At 51.4% G+C, this 17,640-nt stretch overlaps 1 protein-coding gene across 2 annotated transcripts in view; it reads left to right on the forward strand.

Annotated features, from left to right (window-relative positions):
- Nucleotides 1–16,447, forward strand: part of sema4c (sema domain, immunoglobulin domain (Ig), transmembrane domain (TM) and short cytoplasmic domain, (semaphorin) 4C) — a 102,149-nt gene extending 85,702 nt beyond the window's left edge. For both annotated transcript variants that reach the window (XM_080216823.1, XM_080216824.1), the window contains exons 10-16: nt 2,363–2,507; nt 3,859–4,081; nt 7,716–7,831; nt 8,309–8,457; nt 9,625–9,686; nt 11,643–12,776; nt 14,886–16,447. In XM_080216823.1, coding sequence (XP_080072949.1) covers nt 2,363–2,507; nt 3,859–4,081; nt 7,716–7,831; nt 8,309–8,457; nt 9,625–9,686; nt 11,643–12,484 — 1,537 coding nt within the window. In that variant the 3' untranslated portion in view covers nt 12,485–12,776; nt 14,886–16,447. The remainder of the gene's footprint in view (nt 1–2,362; nt 2,508–3,858; nt 4,082–7,715; nt 7,832–8,308; nt 8,458–9,624; nt 9,687–11,642; nt 12,777–14,885) is intronic.
- The last annotated feature ends 1,193 nt before the right edge of the window (nt 16,448–17,640 follow it).

The raw sequence follows: 17,640 nt of genomic DNA on the forward strand, positions 1-17,640 counted from the left end.
AGGAGATTGGAGTGTCACAGTCATAGCGAGGGTGCAAGGTCCATTCAGAAGCCTGACGGCAGCAGGGAAGAAGCTGTTCTCGAGTCAGTCGGTACATGACCTCAGACTTTTATATCTTTTTTCCCCGATGGAACAAGGTGGGAGGTCCGGGGTTGCGTGGGGTCCTTGATTATGCTGGCTGCTTTTCCCAGGTGAGGTGAGCAGGACGGAAGGTGAATCGAACATTTAAAAATGACTCACGTGGGCGTATCTGACAGCTCCAGGTGTGAACTCGGGACCCGGTGAAGATTCCAGAAGTTGAAATTTGGAGGTGTGGTGAGGATATCTGAGCTGTGGACAGGAATGCTGATAAACGCCTGAAAGTCTGGGCTGGGATCCAGACCAGGTTTTTTCCCAATGCAGCCTGCTGTCAGCGTCACACTCACACTTGTGCAAGTTTCCACCTCAGTTGGGGATCTTTTTTTCCTCCCCTCCCCCCCCACCCTCTGGAGTCTTTCTCTCGACGTTTCCAGATGTTTGTGGCTGGAGAATCCGCCATCTCGCGACATGTGCAGGATCAGAGTGCTGAGCTTGGCCGGTGTCCCGTGGATGTGTGAAGGAATAAAGCTCCCTCTGCACTTGGACTGAAGGTCGAGGGGGAATTTGAGGAAAAGCCTTTCCCCCTCGGCCCATCAAATCTGCACCGACAATATCCGCCACTAAAGTTGTGGGAATTCCATTTTCCTGCACTTGTCCCACATCCTTGAATGTTATGATGTTTCAAGTGCTCATCCAAACATCCTTCACGCACCCCGGACATTCTCTCTCCCACCATCTTCCTTCGGGAAAAAGATACACAAGTCTGAGGTCACGTACCGACCGACTCAAGAACAGCTTCTTCCCTGCTGCTGTCAGACTCTGGAATGGACCTTGCACCCTGGCTATGACTATAACACCGCAATCTGCACTCTCTCCTTTCCTTCTCTATGAACAGTCTGCTTTGTCTGTATACTGCGCAAGAAATAATACTTTTCACTGTGCGTTAATATATGTGACAATAATAAATCAAATCAAATTGATAAATATTTCCAAGGTTGAGGTTTGCAGCCGTGACTAGCTTTTCCAGGTCGTGCATTCCACATTCTCACAATCTTCTTGAATGAAGAAGAATTTTCTGAAATCCCTTCTGAATCTCCTCCCCCTTACTCCAAAACTATATTTCCTCATGATTGACCCCTCAACCCAGGGGAACAGCTACTTCCCTACTCACCCTGCCCATACCTGTACGTCATCTTGTGCATCTCAATCATGTCCTGCTCCTCAGCCTTCTCTCCTTGGGGCAAAAAAAACACGATCTAACCCATTCAGTCTCTCCTTATTACTCGGATAGTCCGTCCTAGGCAACACCCCTTAGTGAAACTCCTCAGTATCCCCTGTAGTGCTGTCACATCCGTCCTACAGTTGGTTGTGTGGGATGGAGCATTTGAGCTGTGAGATGTGTTGGGGGGGGGTGGATTGGCCATGCTAAATTGAGCACAGTGTCAGAGAATTAGCAGGGTAAATATGCGGGGTGATGGGGATTGTGGTCGGTGTAGACTCGATGGGCTGGATGACCACCTCCTGCACTGTCGGGATTCTATGCTCAGAGGATGGTGGGAATCTGGAACTCACTGCCTGAAAGGGTGGGAACCATCACGACATTCAAGAAACATTTAAATGAACGCTGGCAAAGTCACAGTGTGCAAGGCCACAGAGCAGATGCTGGAAAGTGGGAGTGGAATAGGTGCTGGATGACCAGCACGGATACGGTGGGCTGGAGGGGTCTCTTGCTGTACTTTGTGACGTGGTGTGAATTGTACACCATTTGGCATGATGGGTCAAATGGCCTCCTCCCTCCTGCGCTGTTGGGGTTGTGTGATCGAGTGGTGTAATTCCTCGCAGGCTGAAAGCTCAGGTTGCTCGATGAGGAGCAGGTTTGTAAGCTTTCCCCACACGTCAGAGCGAGAATGTGGAAGGATGAGGCCCAGTCTGTCTGGAGTAAACGTCTCCCAGGACAGCACAGGGTTCGACCTGCTTTAACAGATGGATTTGTGGCTGGTGTGTGTGTTTTGCTGCCTCTCTTGCAATGATGTCAGAAAGATGAGCTCCAACATATCACTTCAAACTCTGGCAGAGGAGGAATGAAACAGCTTGAAGCAGTTCTGCTAAATGGGACAACCATCTGGAAGCTCCGCTTGCCAAATGCCGAGTGTGGAACAGTGCTGGTGCAAGCCAGTGATGTGTTAGGAGGTTTGCGATGGGAAGTGGGAGCTTGACTGGGGGATCAGTGGGAAAGCTGTGTTCCCGGCCTAACTCTTTGCCTGTACCTTCTGTCTGCTCGCAGGGCTGACGTGGACGTGTCTGCTGTCTGCCAGTACAGGATTGAAGATATCCAGCGGGCCTTTGAGGGACCCTACAAGGAGTACCGGGACCAGGCGCAGAAATGGGGCCGATATTCTGACAAAGTGCCAAGTCCCCGGCCTGGAGCAGTAAGTTCTCCCGGGGACAGACCTTCGTTCTGATCCTTTCAGTGGCAACAAGTTCTCATTTCGACATCTTCACAGAGTCCCTACAGTGTAGAAGGTGGCCATTCAGCCCATCGAGTCTGCATTGACCACAATCCAACCCCAGGCCCTATCCCCATCACCCCATGTATTTATCCTGCTAATCCCCCAACACGAGGGTCAATTTAACATCACTAATCAACCTAACCTGCACATCTTTGGACTGTGGGAGGAAACCGGAGCATCCGGAGGAAACACATGCAGATATGGGGAGACTCCACACACAATAAGACGGTGTTGCTGAACTCCCACATACCTAAAGGAGCAGAGTCTGAAATCTAGTGGCTTGTGCTACCAAATAAACCTGTTGGACTCGAACTGGTGTTGTGAGACTTCTTGTTGTGTTTACCCCAGTCCAACACCGGCATCTCCACATAAGCAGTGACCTGAGGCTGGAATTGAACCCAGGTCCTGAGTGCTGTGAGGCAGCTGTGCTAACCACTGCGCCACCATGCTCCTTCCAAGATGTTAATATTCCAGTCTCCTTCTCATCCTAAATTTTCCCTTGTGGGGCTGGGAGATGTGCGGGGGTCCCTTCACTCTACGGGTGAAGAAGATTCTTCACAGTGCTGTGTAGGATCTCTTGGTAACTACCTCACTGAACATAAGATAGATCTTTCTGTCAAATTCCTTTCCAAATCCTAAAAAAAAAACTCATATCAGTTCACCCCTTCAAGTTTCAGAAATTCCCAAGGAAACCCTTTGTTGGCACAGCAGGTTAGCACTGCTGCCTCACGATGCCAGGTACCCAGGTTCGATTCTGGCCTTGGGTGACTGCCTGTGTGGAGTCAGCGCGTTCTCCCCATGTCTGCGTGGGTTTCCTCCCACAGTCCAAAGATGTGTGGGTTGGGTGGATTGGCTGTGCCCCTGAGTGTTAGGGGGTAAATGTGCAGGGTTATAGGGACTTGGATCTGGGTGGGATTGTTGTTAGGGAAGACTGGATGGGCCAAATGGCCGTCTTTTGCGCTGTAGGGATGCAGTGATCCTCTGAAGTGTTGTGGGAAGTATTTCAAGGTATTCAGCTGGTGTGCGGCAGGAGTCGGGACTGGGAATGCCGGTGAGTCCTCCCCATCCCCCCGCCACACTGCCACCAATCAGCAAGAGGCACCAGATTGTCATATACAATCCCAATCTTGCTGGAGATTGATGTGTTCAGACCTTCCTGTGTCGAACCATCAGGGGTAATGTTGTTTGAAGCTGACACACACACGGTGGGTGGCTTCTAGAAATGCTCTTCTCGTTCCTCACCGTGATTTTGTTTTTGACTCGTTCCCAGTGCATCACAAACAGCCACAGAGTGAACGGCTACAACACGTCCCTGGAGCTGCCAGACAACACCCTCAACTTTGCCAAGAAGCACCCACTGATGGACGACCTGGTGCAGCCTGTGGGCCGCAGGCCTTTACTGATCCAGAAGAACGTCAACTACACGCAGATTGTGGTGGATCGGGTACAGAGTGCAGACGGCAGTCAGTACAACGTCCTGTTCCTCGGGACAGGTCAGTCCTGATTCAGACCCGGGTGTGGGTAGAACTGGCAGAGGGCGGTGCGTTGGGTCAGACGCTGGGTTGAATCACAGAATCCCTGCAGTGCAGAAGGAGGCCATTCGGCCCATCGAGTCTGCACCGGCCACAACCCCACCCTATCTCTGTAACCCCATACGTTTACCCTAGCTAGGCCCTCTGACGCTCAGGGGCAATTCAGCACGGCCAATCCGTCCTAACTCCCACATCTTGGGAATGTGGGAGGAAACTCACGCAGACACGGGGAGAATGTGCAGACTCCACCCAGACAGTGACCCAAGCCAGGAATCGAACCCAGGTCTGGGGTCACTGACTGGGCAGGCAAACGAGAGGACAGTAGGTTTCCTTCAGTAACTGGAGCTTTTGTGGTCAGTATCACAGATAGCACTTTCTGTTCCAGACTGTGAGGCAGCAGTGCCAACCACTGTGGGATACAGTTCATGTCAACGGCTCCTTGCAAGTTGTGGTTGGGTCAGTTCCTAAGTCGGTGCCCCCAGTGGCTGGCACGCAATGGCACACTGGTGCAAAAGACAGCCAGGACTCCTGTTTGGGCAGAACGTTGGAATTCTTTGCTGCTGCCGTTCAGCACCTTCAGCTGTCTGTTGCTAAAACCCTTTATCTGGATAGAGTGCAAGAGTTCCGAAAAATAATTGCTCCCGAGATGGGGACGAGGTTGTGCCTTTGTGAAACCTGACTTCATGTTGATTTTGGCATTAGTTAGAAAGGGTTGGGCACTTGTGGAGAAAATGAGATGACCACATGCTGAGCGCTTGATTAGACTGAATCTTTTGTGGGATTTGGCCATTGCTCGATGAGATTCGTTGCCTGTCCTCACTTTTCCTCGGACTGAGCTCTAGCTCGGCTGTTTTCAGAGCCCACCATGCTGAGCTCTTAGAGCCAGATGTAGACCAGACTGGGTCAGAAAGGCAGATCTCCCCCTCGGAGATCCTGGCCTTTATTTAGACTAAACAATCTGGGACAATTCTGGGACTCCGGAAGGACGTTTTTCTTCTGGAAATGGAGAAATGGGAGATGAAGAATGTAGCTGTGATTAAGCAATGTCAACAAAGAACAATACAACATAGGAGCAGGCCCTTCGGCCCTCCAAGCCTGCACTGCTCATGCTTCCAACCAGACCATTCGTTTGTACCCCTCCATTCCCAGTCTGTTGGTGTGGCTATCCAGATAAGTCTTAAATAATCCCAGCGTGTCCACCTCAACCACCCTGCTTGGCAGTGCATCCCAGACCCCCACCACCCTCTGTGTAAAATACATCCCCCTGATATCTGTGTTGAACCTTGGCCCCCTCACCTTGAGCCTGTGACCCCAGATCTGTTGAAGTTCTCCGCTGGCCGTACACACCTGCGCTACTTGCACTAGGGGAAGCAGATGAATGATTTGCCAGGGTGTTAATTTAATTATGGCCTGGCTGCCCTGGTTAGGGAGTGAAATGATCTCGTCCTACATTTGCCTGGGAAGCATTGGTCAGAGAAACAGCCTGAGGCTGAAGGCAGCAAATGTGGGCATCGCTGGCAGGGTGGGCACTTACTGCCCATCCCTGAGGGCATTGAAGAGTCACCCACATTGCTGTGGGGGGTCTGGACTCACACTGTAAGCCAAACTAGGCCAGGACGACAGATTTCCCTCCCTAAAGGACATTAGAGAACCAGGTGGGTTTTTCCACAATGCTTTCATGGTCATCGGTAGATTCTTAATTCCAGATTTCCCCAGGCGGGATTCGAACCCTTGTCCCCAGGGCTTTACCCTGTGTCTCTGGATTACCAGTCCAGTAACAGTACTACTGCCTTCCCTTCAGGAAAAAACCAGGTCAGTGAGGGGCGAGCTACAGTGTTCTGCCTTTGTGTGTACAATGGGGGAAGGAAAGCAGCATTGAGTCAGAGTGACTGACAGGAATGTGGGCCCCAAGACCTCGCCATTTAACATTCCCACTGTGGGAAAGTCTTCAAGCTGTGCAGCCAGATTTAATTCCATCGTACTGACAAACAGTGAAACTGCAGGAGATCATGACCTGTAAACATGCCTGCAGATGGTTTGTTTTGAAAGGCTTTTATCGACGTGTTTGACCCCTCCATTCATCTGGATCTTAGATAGCTGGGAGGCAGGACAGAAACGTAGGAGCAGGAGGAGACCATTGGGCCCTTCAGGCCTGCTGCACCATTCACCACGATCGTGCCTGATTGTCCAAATTCAACAGCCTAATCCTGCTTTCTGCCCCAGCGCCTGAGTCCCTGTTTGTCCCGAGTGTTCTCGAAACAAGGATCTTCAGTGGAGTCACAGAGCAATGGGACATAAAGCCACTTTGCCGGGGAGGAGGGGGTGGGTTCGGGGAAGTTTCAGGGAAGGGGTTTCGGGATGGAAGTCCCTGGCAATTCTTCTCCTCTGGTCTGCACTGCTGGGAGATGGGTGCTCCGACTTCCTCCCACAGTCTGAAAGATGTGCTGGTTAGTTGCGTTGACCCAAACAGATGCTGGAATGTGGCAACGAGCGAATTTCGTATTAACTTCATTGCAGTGTTAATGTAAGCCTTATTTGTGACCAATGAATAAACTTTGTGGTAGCTGAAGGCTTGGGTCCGAATGAGAGCGAGAAGGTGTCAGACTGAGATGAGCTGCTGTGGCAGCTGGCTTCACATCAGTGAGCAGGCAGTCATGGCTGGCAGTCTGAGCAGTGTGTTGAAATGTCAGGGATAGAGACGGTGGTGATGACTCAGGGTACACTCACCCACATTGGCGCCACAGAGCTGGCAATGCCTTGATTTTAATCTGGTTCTGCTTGTTTTCAAATCCTTCCCTCCCTCCTGTCACCTCCTCCAGCCCCACAGCTTCACAAGGTCTTGTTCTCACCCTGGCCTGTTATACACCCCCCGGTTTCCATTGCTGCACTATTGGTCTTGTGCCTTTAATGCCACATCCCTCAGTAGGCCTTTCGTTCCTCCCTTCACAGTATTGCTTCAGAATGTCATCCTTCCACTCAGCTTTTAGTCACCTCCCCTAATGTAGCATTGTGCAGTTTGGGGTCAGACAGTAGCACAGTGGCTAACACTGCTGCCTCATAGCGCCAGGGACCCGGGTTCAATTCCCGGCTTGGGTCACTGTCTGTGTGGAGTCTGCACGTTCTCCCTGTGTCTACATGGGTTTCCTCCAGTCTGAAAGGTGTGCTGGTTTGGGTGCATTGGCCATGCTAAATTCTTCCTCGGTGTACCTGAACAGGCGCCAGAGTGTGGCATCTCGGAGATTTTCACATGAACTTCATTGCAGTGTTAATGTAAGCCTACTTGTGACGCTAATAAAAGCTGGATGTTAGTTGCTGATGTACCTGTGGGAGACTGGGGTGGGATGGTTGTTGTTGCATGGCGCCTGTTGAAGAACGGATGTTTGAGAGGGAGCAAAGACTGCTTGACGTTACGTCCGTGAAGTTCACCCAGATGAAGGCTTTGGGTCCCTTTGGAATTGGTCCACTGGGTGAAGAGAGCTGCTCTGGGCTGTTGACCCCGGTCCAGATTGGCTGAGCTGACGGTTTCCCAGTTGGCAGGGATGTGTTTCATTTGCTGGGCCTTTTATTTGAAACTGGTTTTACTCTGGTCCAACAGGAGCAGGCTGGCTGCACAAGGCTGTGGTGGTTGACTCCTGGATACACATCATTGAAGAGCTCCAGCTGTTTGAAACGTCACAGCCGGTGGAGAGTCTGGCCATCTCCAAGCAGAAGGTAAGAGCCTCCCATCCTCTTCCTCCGCAGGATGGCAGCCTTGTTAGACTTGATGCAGCTCTCTCTCTCTCTCTGACAGTTCTCCCCGATGGGAATGTACTGCATCCGTCAACAGATCATCAACGGGTGCTGACTTTCCAGTTCTCTCAAGCAGCCCAGCGTGAGCTAATGGTTTCAGGAGAACCATTCAATAAACTGGAGGCATTGCTGTCTTCAGAGGGAGACTGGGCAGAGGCTAACTCACAGATTTGACTGTGGCATCTTGCCATGTTACAGATGGTTAGGGTTTGATAGATAGATTCTTTGGCAAGACAATCCAACACAGAGAGATCAGGCCTGATCTTAATGAATGGGGGAACAGCCTCCAAGGTGTGAATGAGCTAATTCTGCTCCCGTGTTGTGGAGAAGATCTTCCAAAGAGGGAAGAGTGTCTCTCAGTGGTACCACTGATCCTGATGTTTTCCCTCGTTCCCACAGAAGCTCCTGTTTGCCGGGTCTCGGAGTCACGTTGTTCAGGTGCCCTTTGCAGACTGTGAGAAGTACAGGAGCTGTGAAGATTGCATCCTGGCGAGGGATCCGTACTGCGTCTGGACCAAGTGGGCCTGTGTGAGGCTCGATGGGCTGAGGTAAGGAACTGGGGGGGGTTGTTGGGGGATTGTCACTTTGATCCACAACCAGGTACTGAGACTGTGAGATAAAACAACAGGTCAGGCAGCGTCTGGGGAAAGGTGAACAGTTCAGACGTGAAATTTGAAGTTGGCTCTTCCCTGAATCTCCTGATGTTTAAGGAGAACAATCCCAGTCAGTCTCTGGAATTCTGCAGCCCGGTGAACGGTGGAAGCTGAGGTCATTGAACAGAACCACTCCTGAGTTTGACAGGCCTTTACACTGCAATGAAGTTACTGTGAAAATCCCCTAGTCGCCACACGCCGGTGCCTGTTCGGGTACACTGAGGGAGAATTTAGCACGGCCAATCCACCCTAACCAGCACGTCTTTCGGACTCTGAGAGGAAACTGGAGCACCCGGAAGAAACCCATGCAGACATGGGGAGAATGTGCAGACTGCACACAGACAGTGACCCGAGCTGGAAATGGAAGCCGGGTCCCTGGCGCTGAGAGGCAGGAGTGCTAACCATTGTGTCACCCCCAATTATGACTGTAGCTGATTAATTGAGAAGAGGAGGCCACGAGGTTTGTTAACAAAGTGATTGAAACCATTCACAAGCTCCAGTTTGAAGCAAACTTGATTGATTGAATCTGTGGAAACTGAAAGAAAGGTATTCCGAGAATTGTCATGGTGCTGGAACTCCTGGAGACTTTCAGTTGCTTTATATTTGGTCTGCTTCTAACCAATATCCAAAGGTAATGCTGCTTCCTTCCAGGAACAGAGTGTTGAGGCTTTGAATTGTGGGGCGTCTTCTGTTTCTTCTCACCCACTGGGACCAGGGCTTTGTGTTTGCAGCAAACAATTCCTGGAGACGTGAGTCGCACAAAGGGGTCAGTGCTGATCTTCGATTCCTGACACTCCCACACCTTGTTGTCTTTGGATCTCAAGACATTTCCTTGGGACTGGGGAGGGGTATCCTGAGCTACTTGGTAAACTTGTCGGTTTGGGAATCGGCCGGTGACAAAGAAACTTGGGGACGATGCGTGGCGTATTGCACGCGGAGAGCCAGCTGTGAGCAGATGCCCCGAAAATTGAGTTTGGCTGCTGTGTTGGCCGCCTTGTTGTGATGTTCAGGTTTGTGTTTCTGTCTGGACTAATCCCGTGCCATTCTTATGCTTTTCCTTAGGGATCTTGATGTGGAGCAGGATGTTGAGTTTGGAGATACCAATGTGTGCCGTTCCACTCCAGGTAACAGGAGTTCCATGCCTTGGCGCAGGGTGGGCAGTCAGGCAGTTGTGTCTCTTGGCATTGGCAAGTTGCCAAGTTACAACTTGGGATTCCTGCCAGCAAGCTGCAGTTACTGAGTTTGCAAGCACTGGGAGGAAATAACAGCTTCAAATCCTGCTCGTGTTCTGTGAATTGGATTGTTTGCACCTTCCCCCTGAAGTTGCTGTGGGCATCGCTGCCCGTGCCTTCCACATCTGGGCAATCTGGCCATCAGTGGCCCCAGCCAACTGCTTTCCTTCACCAGGGGTACCTCCCTGAGCCCAAGGTCTCTGCTGAGGCTTTCTCACTCACCACAGGTCATCGGTTAAACCTGGGACGTCCCCCTTATTGTTCGAGTGCCTCTCTGTTGAGGCCAGTCAGGGAGCTTGGCCAATATTTTGCTCCAAATCCTCGGGTGCGTGTGTCTTGTAGCTGAGCTCCAGTAGTTGGACCTCTCTCTGGGTTTGGACTCCAAGGAGTGGAGCATTAAATCCGGGTTGACGTGCTACACTGCTGGGAGGTATCACCTTTCAATCAAGGTATTACATGAATGGCCTTTCTGTTCTATTGGACAGAGAAAGATCACAACACTGTTAGGATGGAGAGCCTCTGGAAGTCTCCCTGGCCAACAGTTACCCTTTATTTAATCACAAGTAAGGCTACATTAACACTGCAATGAAGTTAGTGTGACATTTCCCCTAGTTGCCGCACCCCTGTTCAGGTCAATGCACCCTAACCAGCACGTCTTTCAGGATGTGGGGAGAAACCAGAGCACCCGGAGGAAACCCACGCAGACATGGGGAGAACGTGCAAACTCCACACAGACGGTGACCCGAGCTGGGAATCTAATCCAGCTCCCTGGCGCTGTGAGGCAGCAGTGCTAACTCAGTGTGTCACCGTACCCGGGTCCCTGGCGCTGTGAGGCAGCAGTGCTAACTCAGTGTGTCACCGTACCCGGGTCCCTGGCGCTGTGAGGCAGCAGTGCTAACTCAGTGTGCCACCGTACCCGGGTCCCTGGCGCTGAGGCAGCAGTGCTAACTCAGTGTGTCACCGTACCCGGGTCCCTGGCGCTGTGAGGCAGCAGTGCTAACTCAGTGTGCCACCGTACCCGGGTCCCTGGTGCTGTGAGGCAGCAGTGCTAACTCAGTGTGCCACCGTACCCGGGTCCCTGGCGCTGAGGCAGCAGTGCTAACTCAGTGTGTCACCGTACCCGGGTCCCTGGCGCTGTGAGGCAGCAGTGCTAACTCAGTGTGCCACCGTACCCGGGTCCCTGGTGCTGTGAGGCAGCAGTGCTAACTCAGTGTGCCACCGTACCCGGGTCCCTGGCGCTGAGGCAGCAGTGCTAACTCAGTGTGTCACCGTACCCGGGTCCCTGGCGCTGTGAGGCAGCAGTGCTAACCACTGTGTCACCGTACCCGGGTCCCTGGTGCTGAGGCAGCAGTGCTAACTCAGTGTGCCACCGTACCCGGGTCCCTGGCGCTGCGAGGCAGCAGTGCTAACCACTGTGCCACCGTACCCGGGTCCCTGGTGCTGAGGCAGCAGTGCTAACTCAGTGTGTCACCGTACCCGGGTCCCTGGTGCTGTGAGGCAGCAGTGCTAACTCAGTGTGTCACCGTACCCGGGTCCCTGGCGCTGTGAGGCAGCAGTGCTAACTCAGTGTGCCACCCTGCTGTCCATCTCCGCGATAATCGGATGATATGTCATTTATCATCTTGCTTTTGGTGGGAGGTTATTGTGTGCCAATTGGTGCCACGGTTCCTAAGTTGCAACAGTGGCTACACTTTAGAAGTATTTTGTTAGCTGTAAAACACTGAGATTGATTATGGCAGCTTAGACACTTGTTCATACTTGTGTACTCCTCTCCCAGTTGCCAATCCCTATGCAGTTTGTGTGGAGTAAAGGTTGACTGACCTTTGTTTGTACATCACTCTTTTTCAGTTGACCTGAAGATGGAGAACCTCACTGTTGTAGCTGGCACAAATATCCTCCTGCCTTGCCGACTCATCTCCAACTTGGCAGTGCCCAAGTGGACCTTCCAGCAGCAAGACCTTGCCCAGGTACCGGACGCTAACTACGAGGTGCGGCGCAAAGCCTTGTTGATCTCGGAGGTGGGGCCACAGCACGGCGGCAGCTACAGGTGTTACTCGGAGGAGAAACGGAAGCGCTTCCCGGTGGGCAGGTACTGGCTGAAGGTGGTTTCCAAACCAGCCATGGCATTGGAGCGTCAGATGGCAGCGAGCAATGTGGAACTGGTCTGGCTGTGTGTCTTTGTCCTGGGAGTGGTCTGTCTTTGCTTGTTAGGAGTGGTCATCTACCTGAACCGCAAGCTGAAGGAGCGGTTGGACAAAAAGGCGCCAAGCACGGAAGCTGAGCGTGCCACCGTGTACCCCACCGAGCGCATCCTGCCCAAGGAGCTCCCCAAAGGCACCCAGTTCATCCCCAGCCAGACGTCCAGCTCGGACGAGAAGCTGTGGGAGGCGCCCTCCTACTATTACTCCGACGGCTCCCTGAAGATCGTGCCCGGCCACGCCCTGTGCCAGAACGGCAGCTCGCCCTCGCACAACGGCACCTCCAACGGGATCCCCGGGCAGCCCCTGCCCACCGCCGTCCAGTCGCCCACCCGCCTCAACCTGGCCAACATCCGCGGCGCCAACACCAACGGCTACATCCGGCTGCAGCTGGGCGAGGAGGGGGTGGACCCTTTCTCCGAGGAGCTGAGGAAGAAGCTGAAGCAGCGGCAGATGCTTCCAGATGCAAATCCGGAGGAGTCCTCGGTGTGAGGGACTGTCTGTCGGCAGCCCCCCCTCCATTCACCACACCGCTACCTCACCCCTTGTGTAAATAGGACAGAAAACAGACACTGATCTTTTGTCAAGATTTCTGTATATATTCCACGCTTCACCTGCATTTAAAACATAAAGACCCCAACCAAAAATCCCTGAAATGTAACTTAACACAGACTGTCGATATACACTGTACCCACCATCTCTCCAGCCAAACTTGTGTGATACTGTGAACAGGAAGAGAAACTCTCCCTCCTTGCTGTGCTTCAAGGTGGACGCCAGGTTGTAGGTAGGTGTTCATCTGTCTCTGTTGTTGGGGGTTTCTGTCCTGCGACAGGTCACGCTTCTTCATAAACCACCTCTTTATTTCCCTGTTTCGATTCCAAACACACACACACAGCTCTGCACCACCGACCCAGTGCCACCTGTCGCCCCTTTCTATATCATTGACATCAAATGAGGACTGAATTGGGAGGCCTGTTAACCCCTTCCTAACAGGCCCATCTGCTGCAAGCCTCACCCGCTGTCCGCAATAGCAACCAGGAGGGCATGAGGGGGCTGAGGAACCCTCTCCATCAGTTGCTTCGGGGCATTTGGAGGCCAAGGAATTGCAGATGGACCTTGAGAAGATTGGTGGTGTGGCCAGTTCTGATCACAAGTGGGTCTTACGTAAGAACCAGGAGCAGGAGTCGGCCATCTGGCCCCTCGAGCCTGCTCCGCCATTCAATAAGATCATGGCTGATCTTTTCATGGACTCAGCTCCACTTACCCACCCGCTCACCATAACCCTTAATTCCTTTGCTGTTCAAAAATGTATCTATCCTTGCCTTAAAAACATTCAATGAGGGAGCCGCAACTGGTTCACTGGGCAGGGAATTCCACAGATTCACAACCCTTTGTGTGAAGAAGTTCCTCCTCAACTCAGTCCGAAATCTGCTCCCCCTTATTTTGAGGCCATGTCTCCTAGTTCTAGTTTCACCCGTCAGTGGAAACAACTTCCCTGTTTCTATCTTATCTATGCCCTTCGTAATCTTACATGTTTCTATAAGATCTCCCCTCATTCTTCTGAATTCCAATGAGTATAGTCCCAGTCTACTCAGTGTCTCCTCATAAGCCAACCCTCTCAACTCCAGAATCAATCTAGTGAATCTCTTCTGCACCCCCTCCAGTGTCAGTATATCCCTTCTCAAGTAAGGAGACCGAAACTGTACACAGTACTCCAGGTGTGGCCTCACCAGCTCCTTATACAGCTGCAACATAACCTCGCTGTTTTTAAACTCTATCCCTTCAGCAATGAAGGACAACATTCCATTTGCCGCCTTAATTACCTGCAAACCAACTCGAGATTCCTGCACAAGGACACCCAGGTCCCTCTGCACAGCAGCATGCTGCAGTTGTTTATCATTTAAATAATAGTCCATTTTGCTGTTATTCCTACCAAGATGGATGACCTGACACTTACCAACATTGTACTCCATCTGCCAGACCCTCACCCACTCACTTAGACTTTGCAGATTTTCAGCACCCTCTGCACACTTTGCTGTGCCATCCATCTTTGTGTCATCTGTGAATTTTGACACACTGCACTTGGTCTTGCAGTTGCAGGGAGGTCCCTGGGGAATGGACTCAGGCTGTGTCTGCCTCAGTGGACGCGTTGCTAAGTAATGAAATCAGCACAGCTGGAGTTCCCCTCCACCTCGGCCTATTGACGTAGGCTTGAGTCCTATCCAAGGATTTGGATAGTCACAGTGTGGGCCTTTGGCTGAAAGGCTGTTCTTGCAGTTTTGGTCTGCAGATTACACCCCAAGGCCCCCCACCCCCCAACAGCTGGTGTTAGAGGTGGATACTTTGGTGATACACAGTCTTAATCTGGTGTAACATGGGAACTATTCCCTGCTTCCAGTTATAAGCTATCACCTCCTGTCAATCCTTTAGAATATTTTTTTGTTCCACATTAACTCCTTGGCCAATGGTTTAGCACTGCTGCCTCACAGCGCCAGGTTCGATGCGGGTCACTGTCTGTGTGGAGTTTACACACTCTCCCCATGTCTGTGTGGGTTTCCTCTGGGTGCTCCGGTTTCCCCCCTCAGTCCATAGATTTGGTTGGTTGGCGGTGCTGAATTCCCCCTAGTGTCAGGGGGATAAGCAGGGTAAATATATGGGGTCACAGATATGTGGGATTGTGGTCGGTGCAGACATAATGGGCTGAATGGTTTCCTACCGCACTGTAGTGATTCTATGGCCAGTGAGACCTGCTGGCCCAGGTAGGGCCATGAGTCCAAGGGAATAAGACTGAGCTTGGTGTCGCTGGAGAAGGAGCGGTGTGTGCCCTTGTTCTCCTTCCCTGGCTCCTCACTCCCACCCTGTGTATAACTCTGCCAATGTTTTTTCCCCACAGTCTTCACCATCAGTGGAACAACGGTCGCAGAGAACCCATCACTCTTCAGATATGACAGTGAGCACCTCCTATTGAGGCTAGTGTTTGAGGTGCTGAGGTGAAGTGTGTGATACTCGTCTGCTGCCCTGGAGCTGAGGGGGTGCACACTCTGACCCAGCTTGCTGGGAGATGTGATTGGAACGCTGATGGCACAAGCCATCGTCATTGTGCTGTTGGACATGGTGAAGTGGTACACTCGGAACTCTGAACACATTCATGCTTGACTTCAATCCAAGGATTCGGATGCTTTCTGTCTCGTCTGCTGCTTTTAGGGAAGGAATCAGTGTGTGGGTTTGGCTTGCTCCCGTATCAAATATCATGGGAGTTGTTTTGAAAACAACCAATGGAAAGGTGTTTGTTTTTTTTCCCAAGGCCACATTCGATGGATGCTCTCCCATCAGGTGCTTGCGTGCTGCTGGAAGATGAGTGGCTGCCAAGTCATGACTAAGCTTTAAATGATTGTTAATTGGCAATCAGTGGGAATAACTATGTTTGTACAGGATGTGTCAAATATGAGCAGAAGGAAGTTTGGTTTTCTGGGCAGTCCCAGCTGAAGACATTGGAAGACAAATGGTATAAAAGTGATGCTTTGTTTATTGGACCATGTGTTGAGTGATTGTACATTGTGTGGGGGGGGGAAGCTGATTAGGATGTGTTGAGGTAGGCAGGTTTCACTGTTGATATTACTCATGGTCCCAACTCAGACGTGTTCCTTGTATTTTTGGAGTTGACCTTGGTTTCAGATGAAGATCCGACACGTGCGAGATGAGTGTGTGCCCGGCAAGGTGTGGCACTCTGGCCAGACAGGAGTGAGAAACCCAAGGGTTAATCTTGTCTGGGATGAAGAGAGAATCCTGCAAGTACACTGGAGGTCAGACAGCATTCGTGGAGATATAGAGAGAGACTGAGGAGAGTTCAAATTTTGGGGCAATGACATACTGTTGGAATGTATGTGATTGGCAGAGGGTGGGTGTGAGGACCCGAGACGAGGTGTGCCACCCTCAGCTCACGCGGCGTCACATTGGAAGGTGCAGCTACGACAGGGACAGGGTCAGGGCCAAAGAAATTGCCAATTCTACCTGCCGGAATTGGCAATGTGGAAGGGAGGGGATTGGCAGAAGGTGCGGCGGGGGAAATGAGTAGGCGGGTGGGTGCATGAGGAAGCTCTCATGCAGCTGTATTGTTACATGGTGGGAATATTGAGAATCCCAAGTGAAGCGTGGGTTGGGCGAAAGCAAATAGCCACGGTGCTGACTGCATTCAGTGGCTTGGAGGAGAGGATGGGGAACAACTCCCATGTGTCTTCACCATTACTCCGTCAGCAGAGAATGGAGGGGTTAGATGATCTGCTGTTGATCTGTGCGGGAGGTGGCTGTGTCTCATGTACTTGAATCAGTTTGTAGGTGGTATTGACTTTATAATGTAACTTATTGAACTCAGCATGTAATTTAAATATTGTACAGTCTCGCCGAAAAATATTTATGAAAGTATTTTTATATCAATTAAAAAAGGATTAAAATTTAGTAAATGCATACGGTCTCCAATTTTATTTGTCTTTAAGGGTTGGGTGGTTTCCAGTGTGGTCATTTGTTGACTGGATTGGGAGTTGATGTCCATTCTACCTTGATGGCTGCGCTCTGAACTGGAGTTTGAAAGTTCAACTTCAAGGACACTGGCGCGACAACCAGCTGCAGTGCGGCGTTGGAAGAGTGCTGCTTTGTCAGGGGTGACGTGTCCCTGTCCCTGTAAAAGATCCCGTCACAGTATCTCTCCGAGCAGGGGAGGTGGACGTCCCTTTACCAATATTTACGCTCAACCAGGGCAGAAAGAGGTTTGGCTGTTTGCTGATTGATGTTGAGTGTAAGGTCAGGAGTTTGATCTTGGATGACGTACCAGTCACTTTGATTAACCGTGATGTCGTTGAGATGTTGAAGCCATTGCTCAATCTCCAGCATTTGGGTTCCTACTCGGGCGTAAGGGTCATCAAGTTGAGAAGAGTTGTCGGTGATTTCCGGGTGGGTAGCGGGGCCTACAGAACGAAAGAGACAGTCATTGGGCAGCAGGCTCCAGTTCCACACCGGTGGAGCTGAGGTTGCTGGAGGGGGATAGTGCCTACTTTCTCACTGTCAGTAAGGCAGCAGAGACACAGCAGGCAGGACGTGTCTATCCTGACCTGGGAGTCCTTGTTGAGGGTGCAGTGTGGGGTGGGGGGGAGCTCTCCTCCTGCACCTTGGCACGATTGCATCCGGACTGGGAGTTATGAGGGCATCACAGTACATCATTCCCCTTAGCTGCCAGCTGTGCTCCTGGCAACCGAGCTGCCTGGAAATGTAGGAGCTGTCGTGGGTATTGCAGCCTTGTTGAGATTGGCTCAGATAAATGGTGTTGATGAGTCTGACCCTGGATGAAGAGGTAAGTGACTAATTAATATTGACAAGATCTTCAAATCCATACCTGTGGAGCTGAAGCCTCAGAGTTTGGTGTAATCTGCTTTCACTCTGTTGTACCGTACATCAGTACTTTTATCAGCAGGTTCTCAGATTGTCACACGTGGTAAAGTCACTGTGTGAGCAATCGGACACACGTGAGCTAACATGAGGAGACGGAACTGGACACACAAGCTCCTGTACGAAAAGGTAAGGTTTCACACTCTCACATTTCCCAGTGCTTTCCAGTGTGGTTCAGTCAATTAAAGGTATCCCTCCTTCTCTGTCCC

This window comes from Carcharhinus amblyrhynchos, chromosome 34 (assembly GCF_965287045.1).
Source record: "Carcharhinus amblyrhynchos chromosome 34, sCarAmb.v2.hapA, whole genome shotgun sequence".
Lineage (NCBI taxonomy): Eukaryota > Metazoa > Chordata > Chondrichthyes > Carcharhiniformes > Carcharhinidae > Carcharhinus > Carcharhinus amblyrhynchos.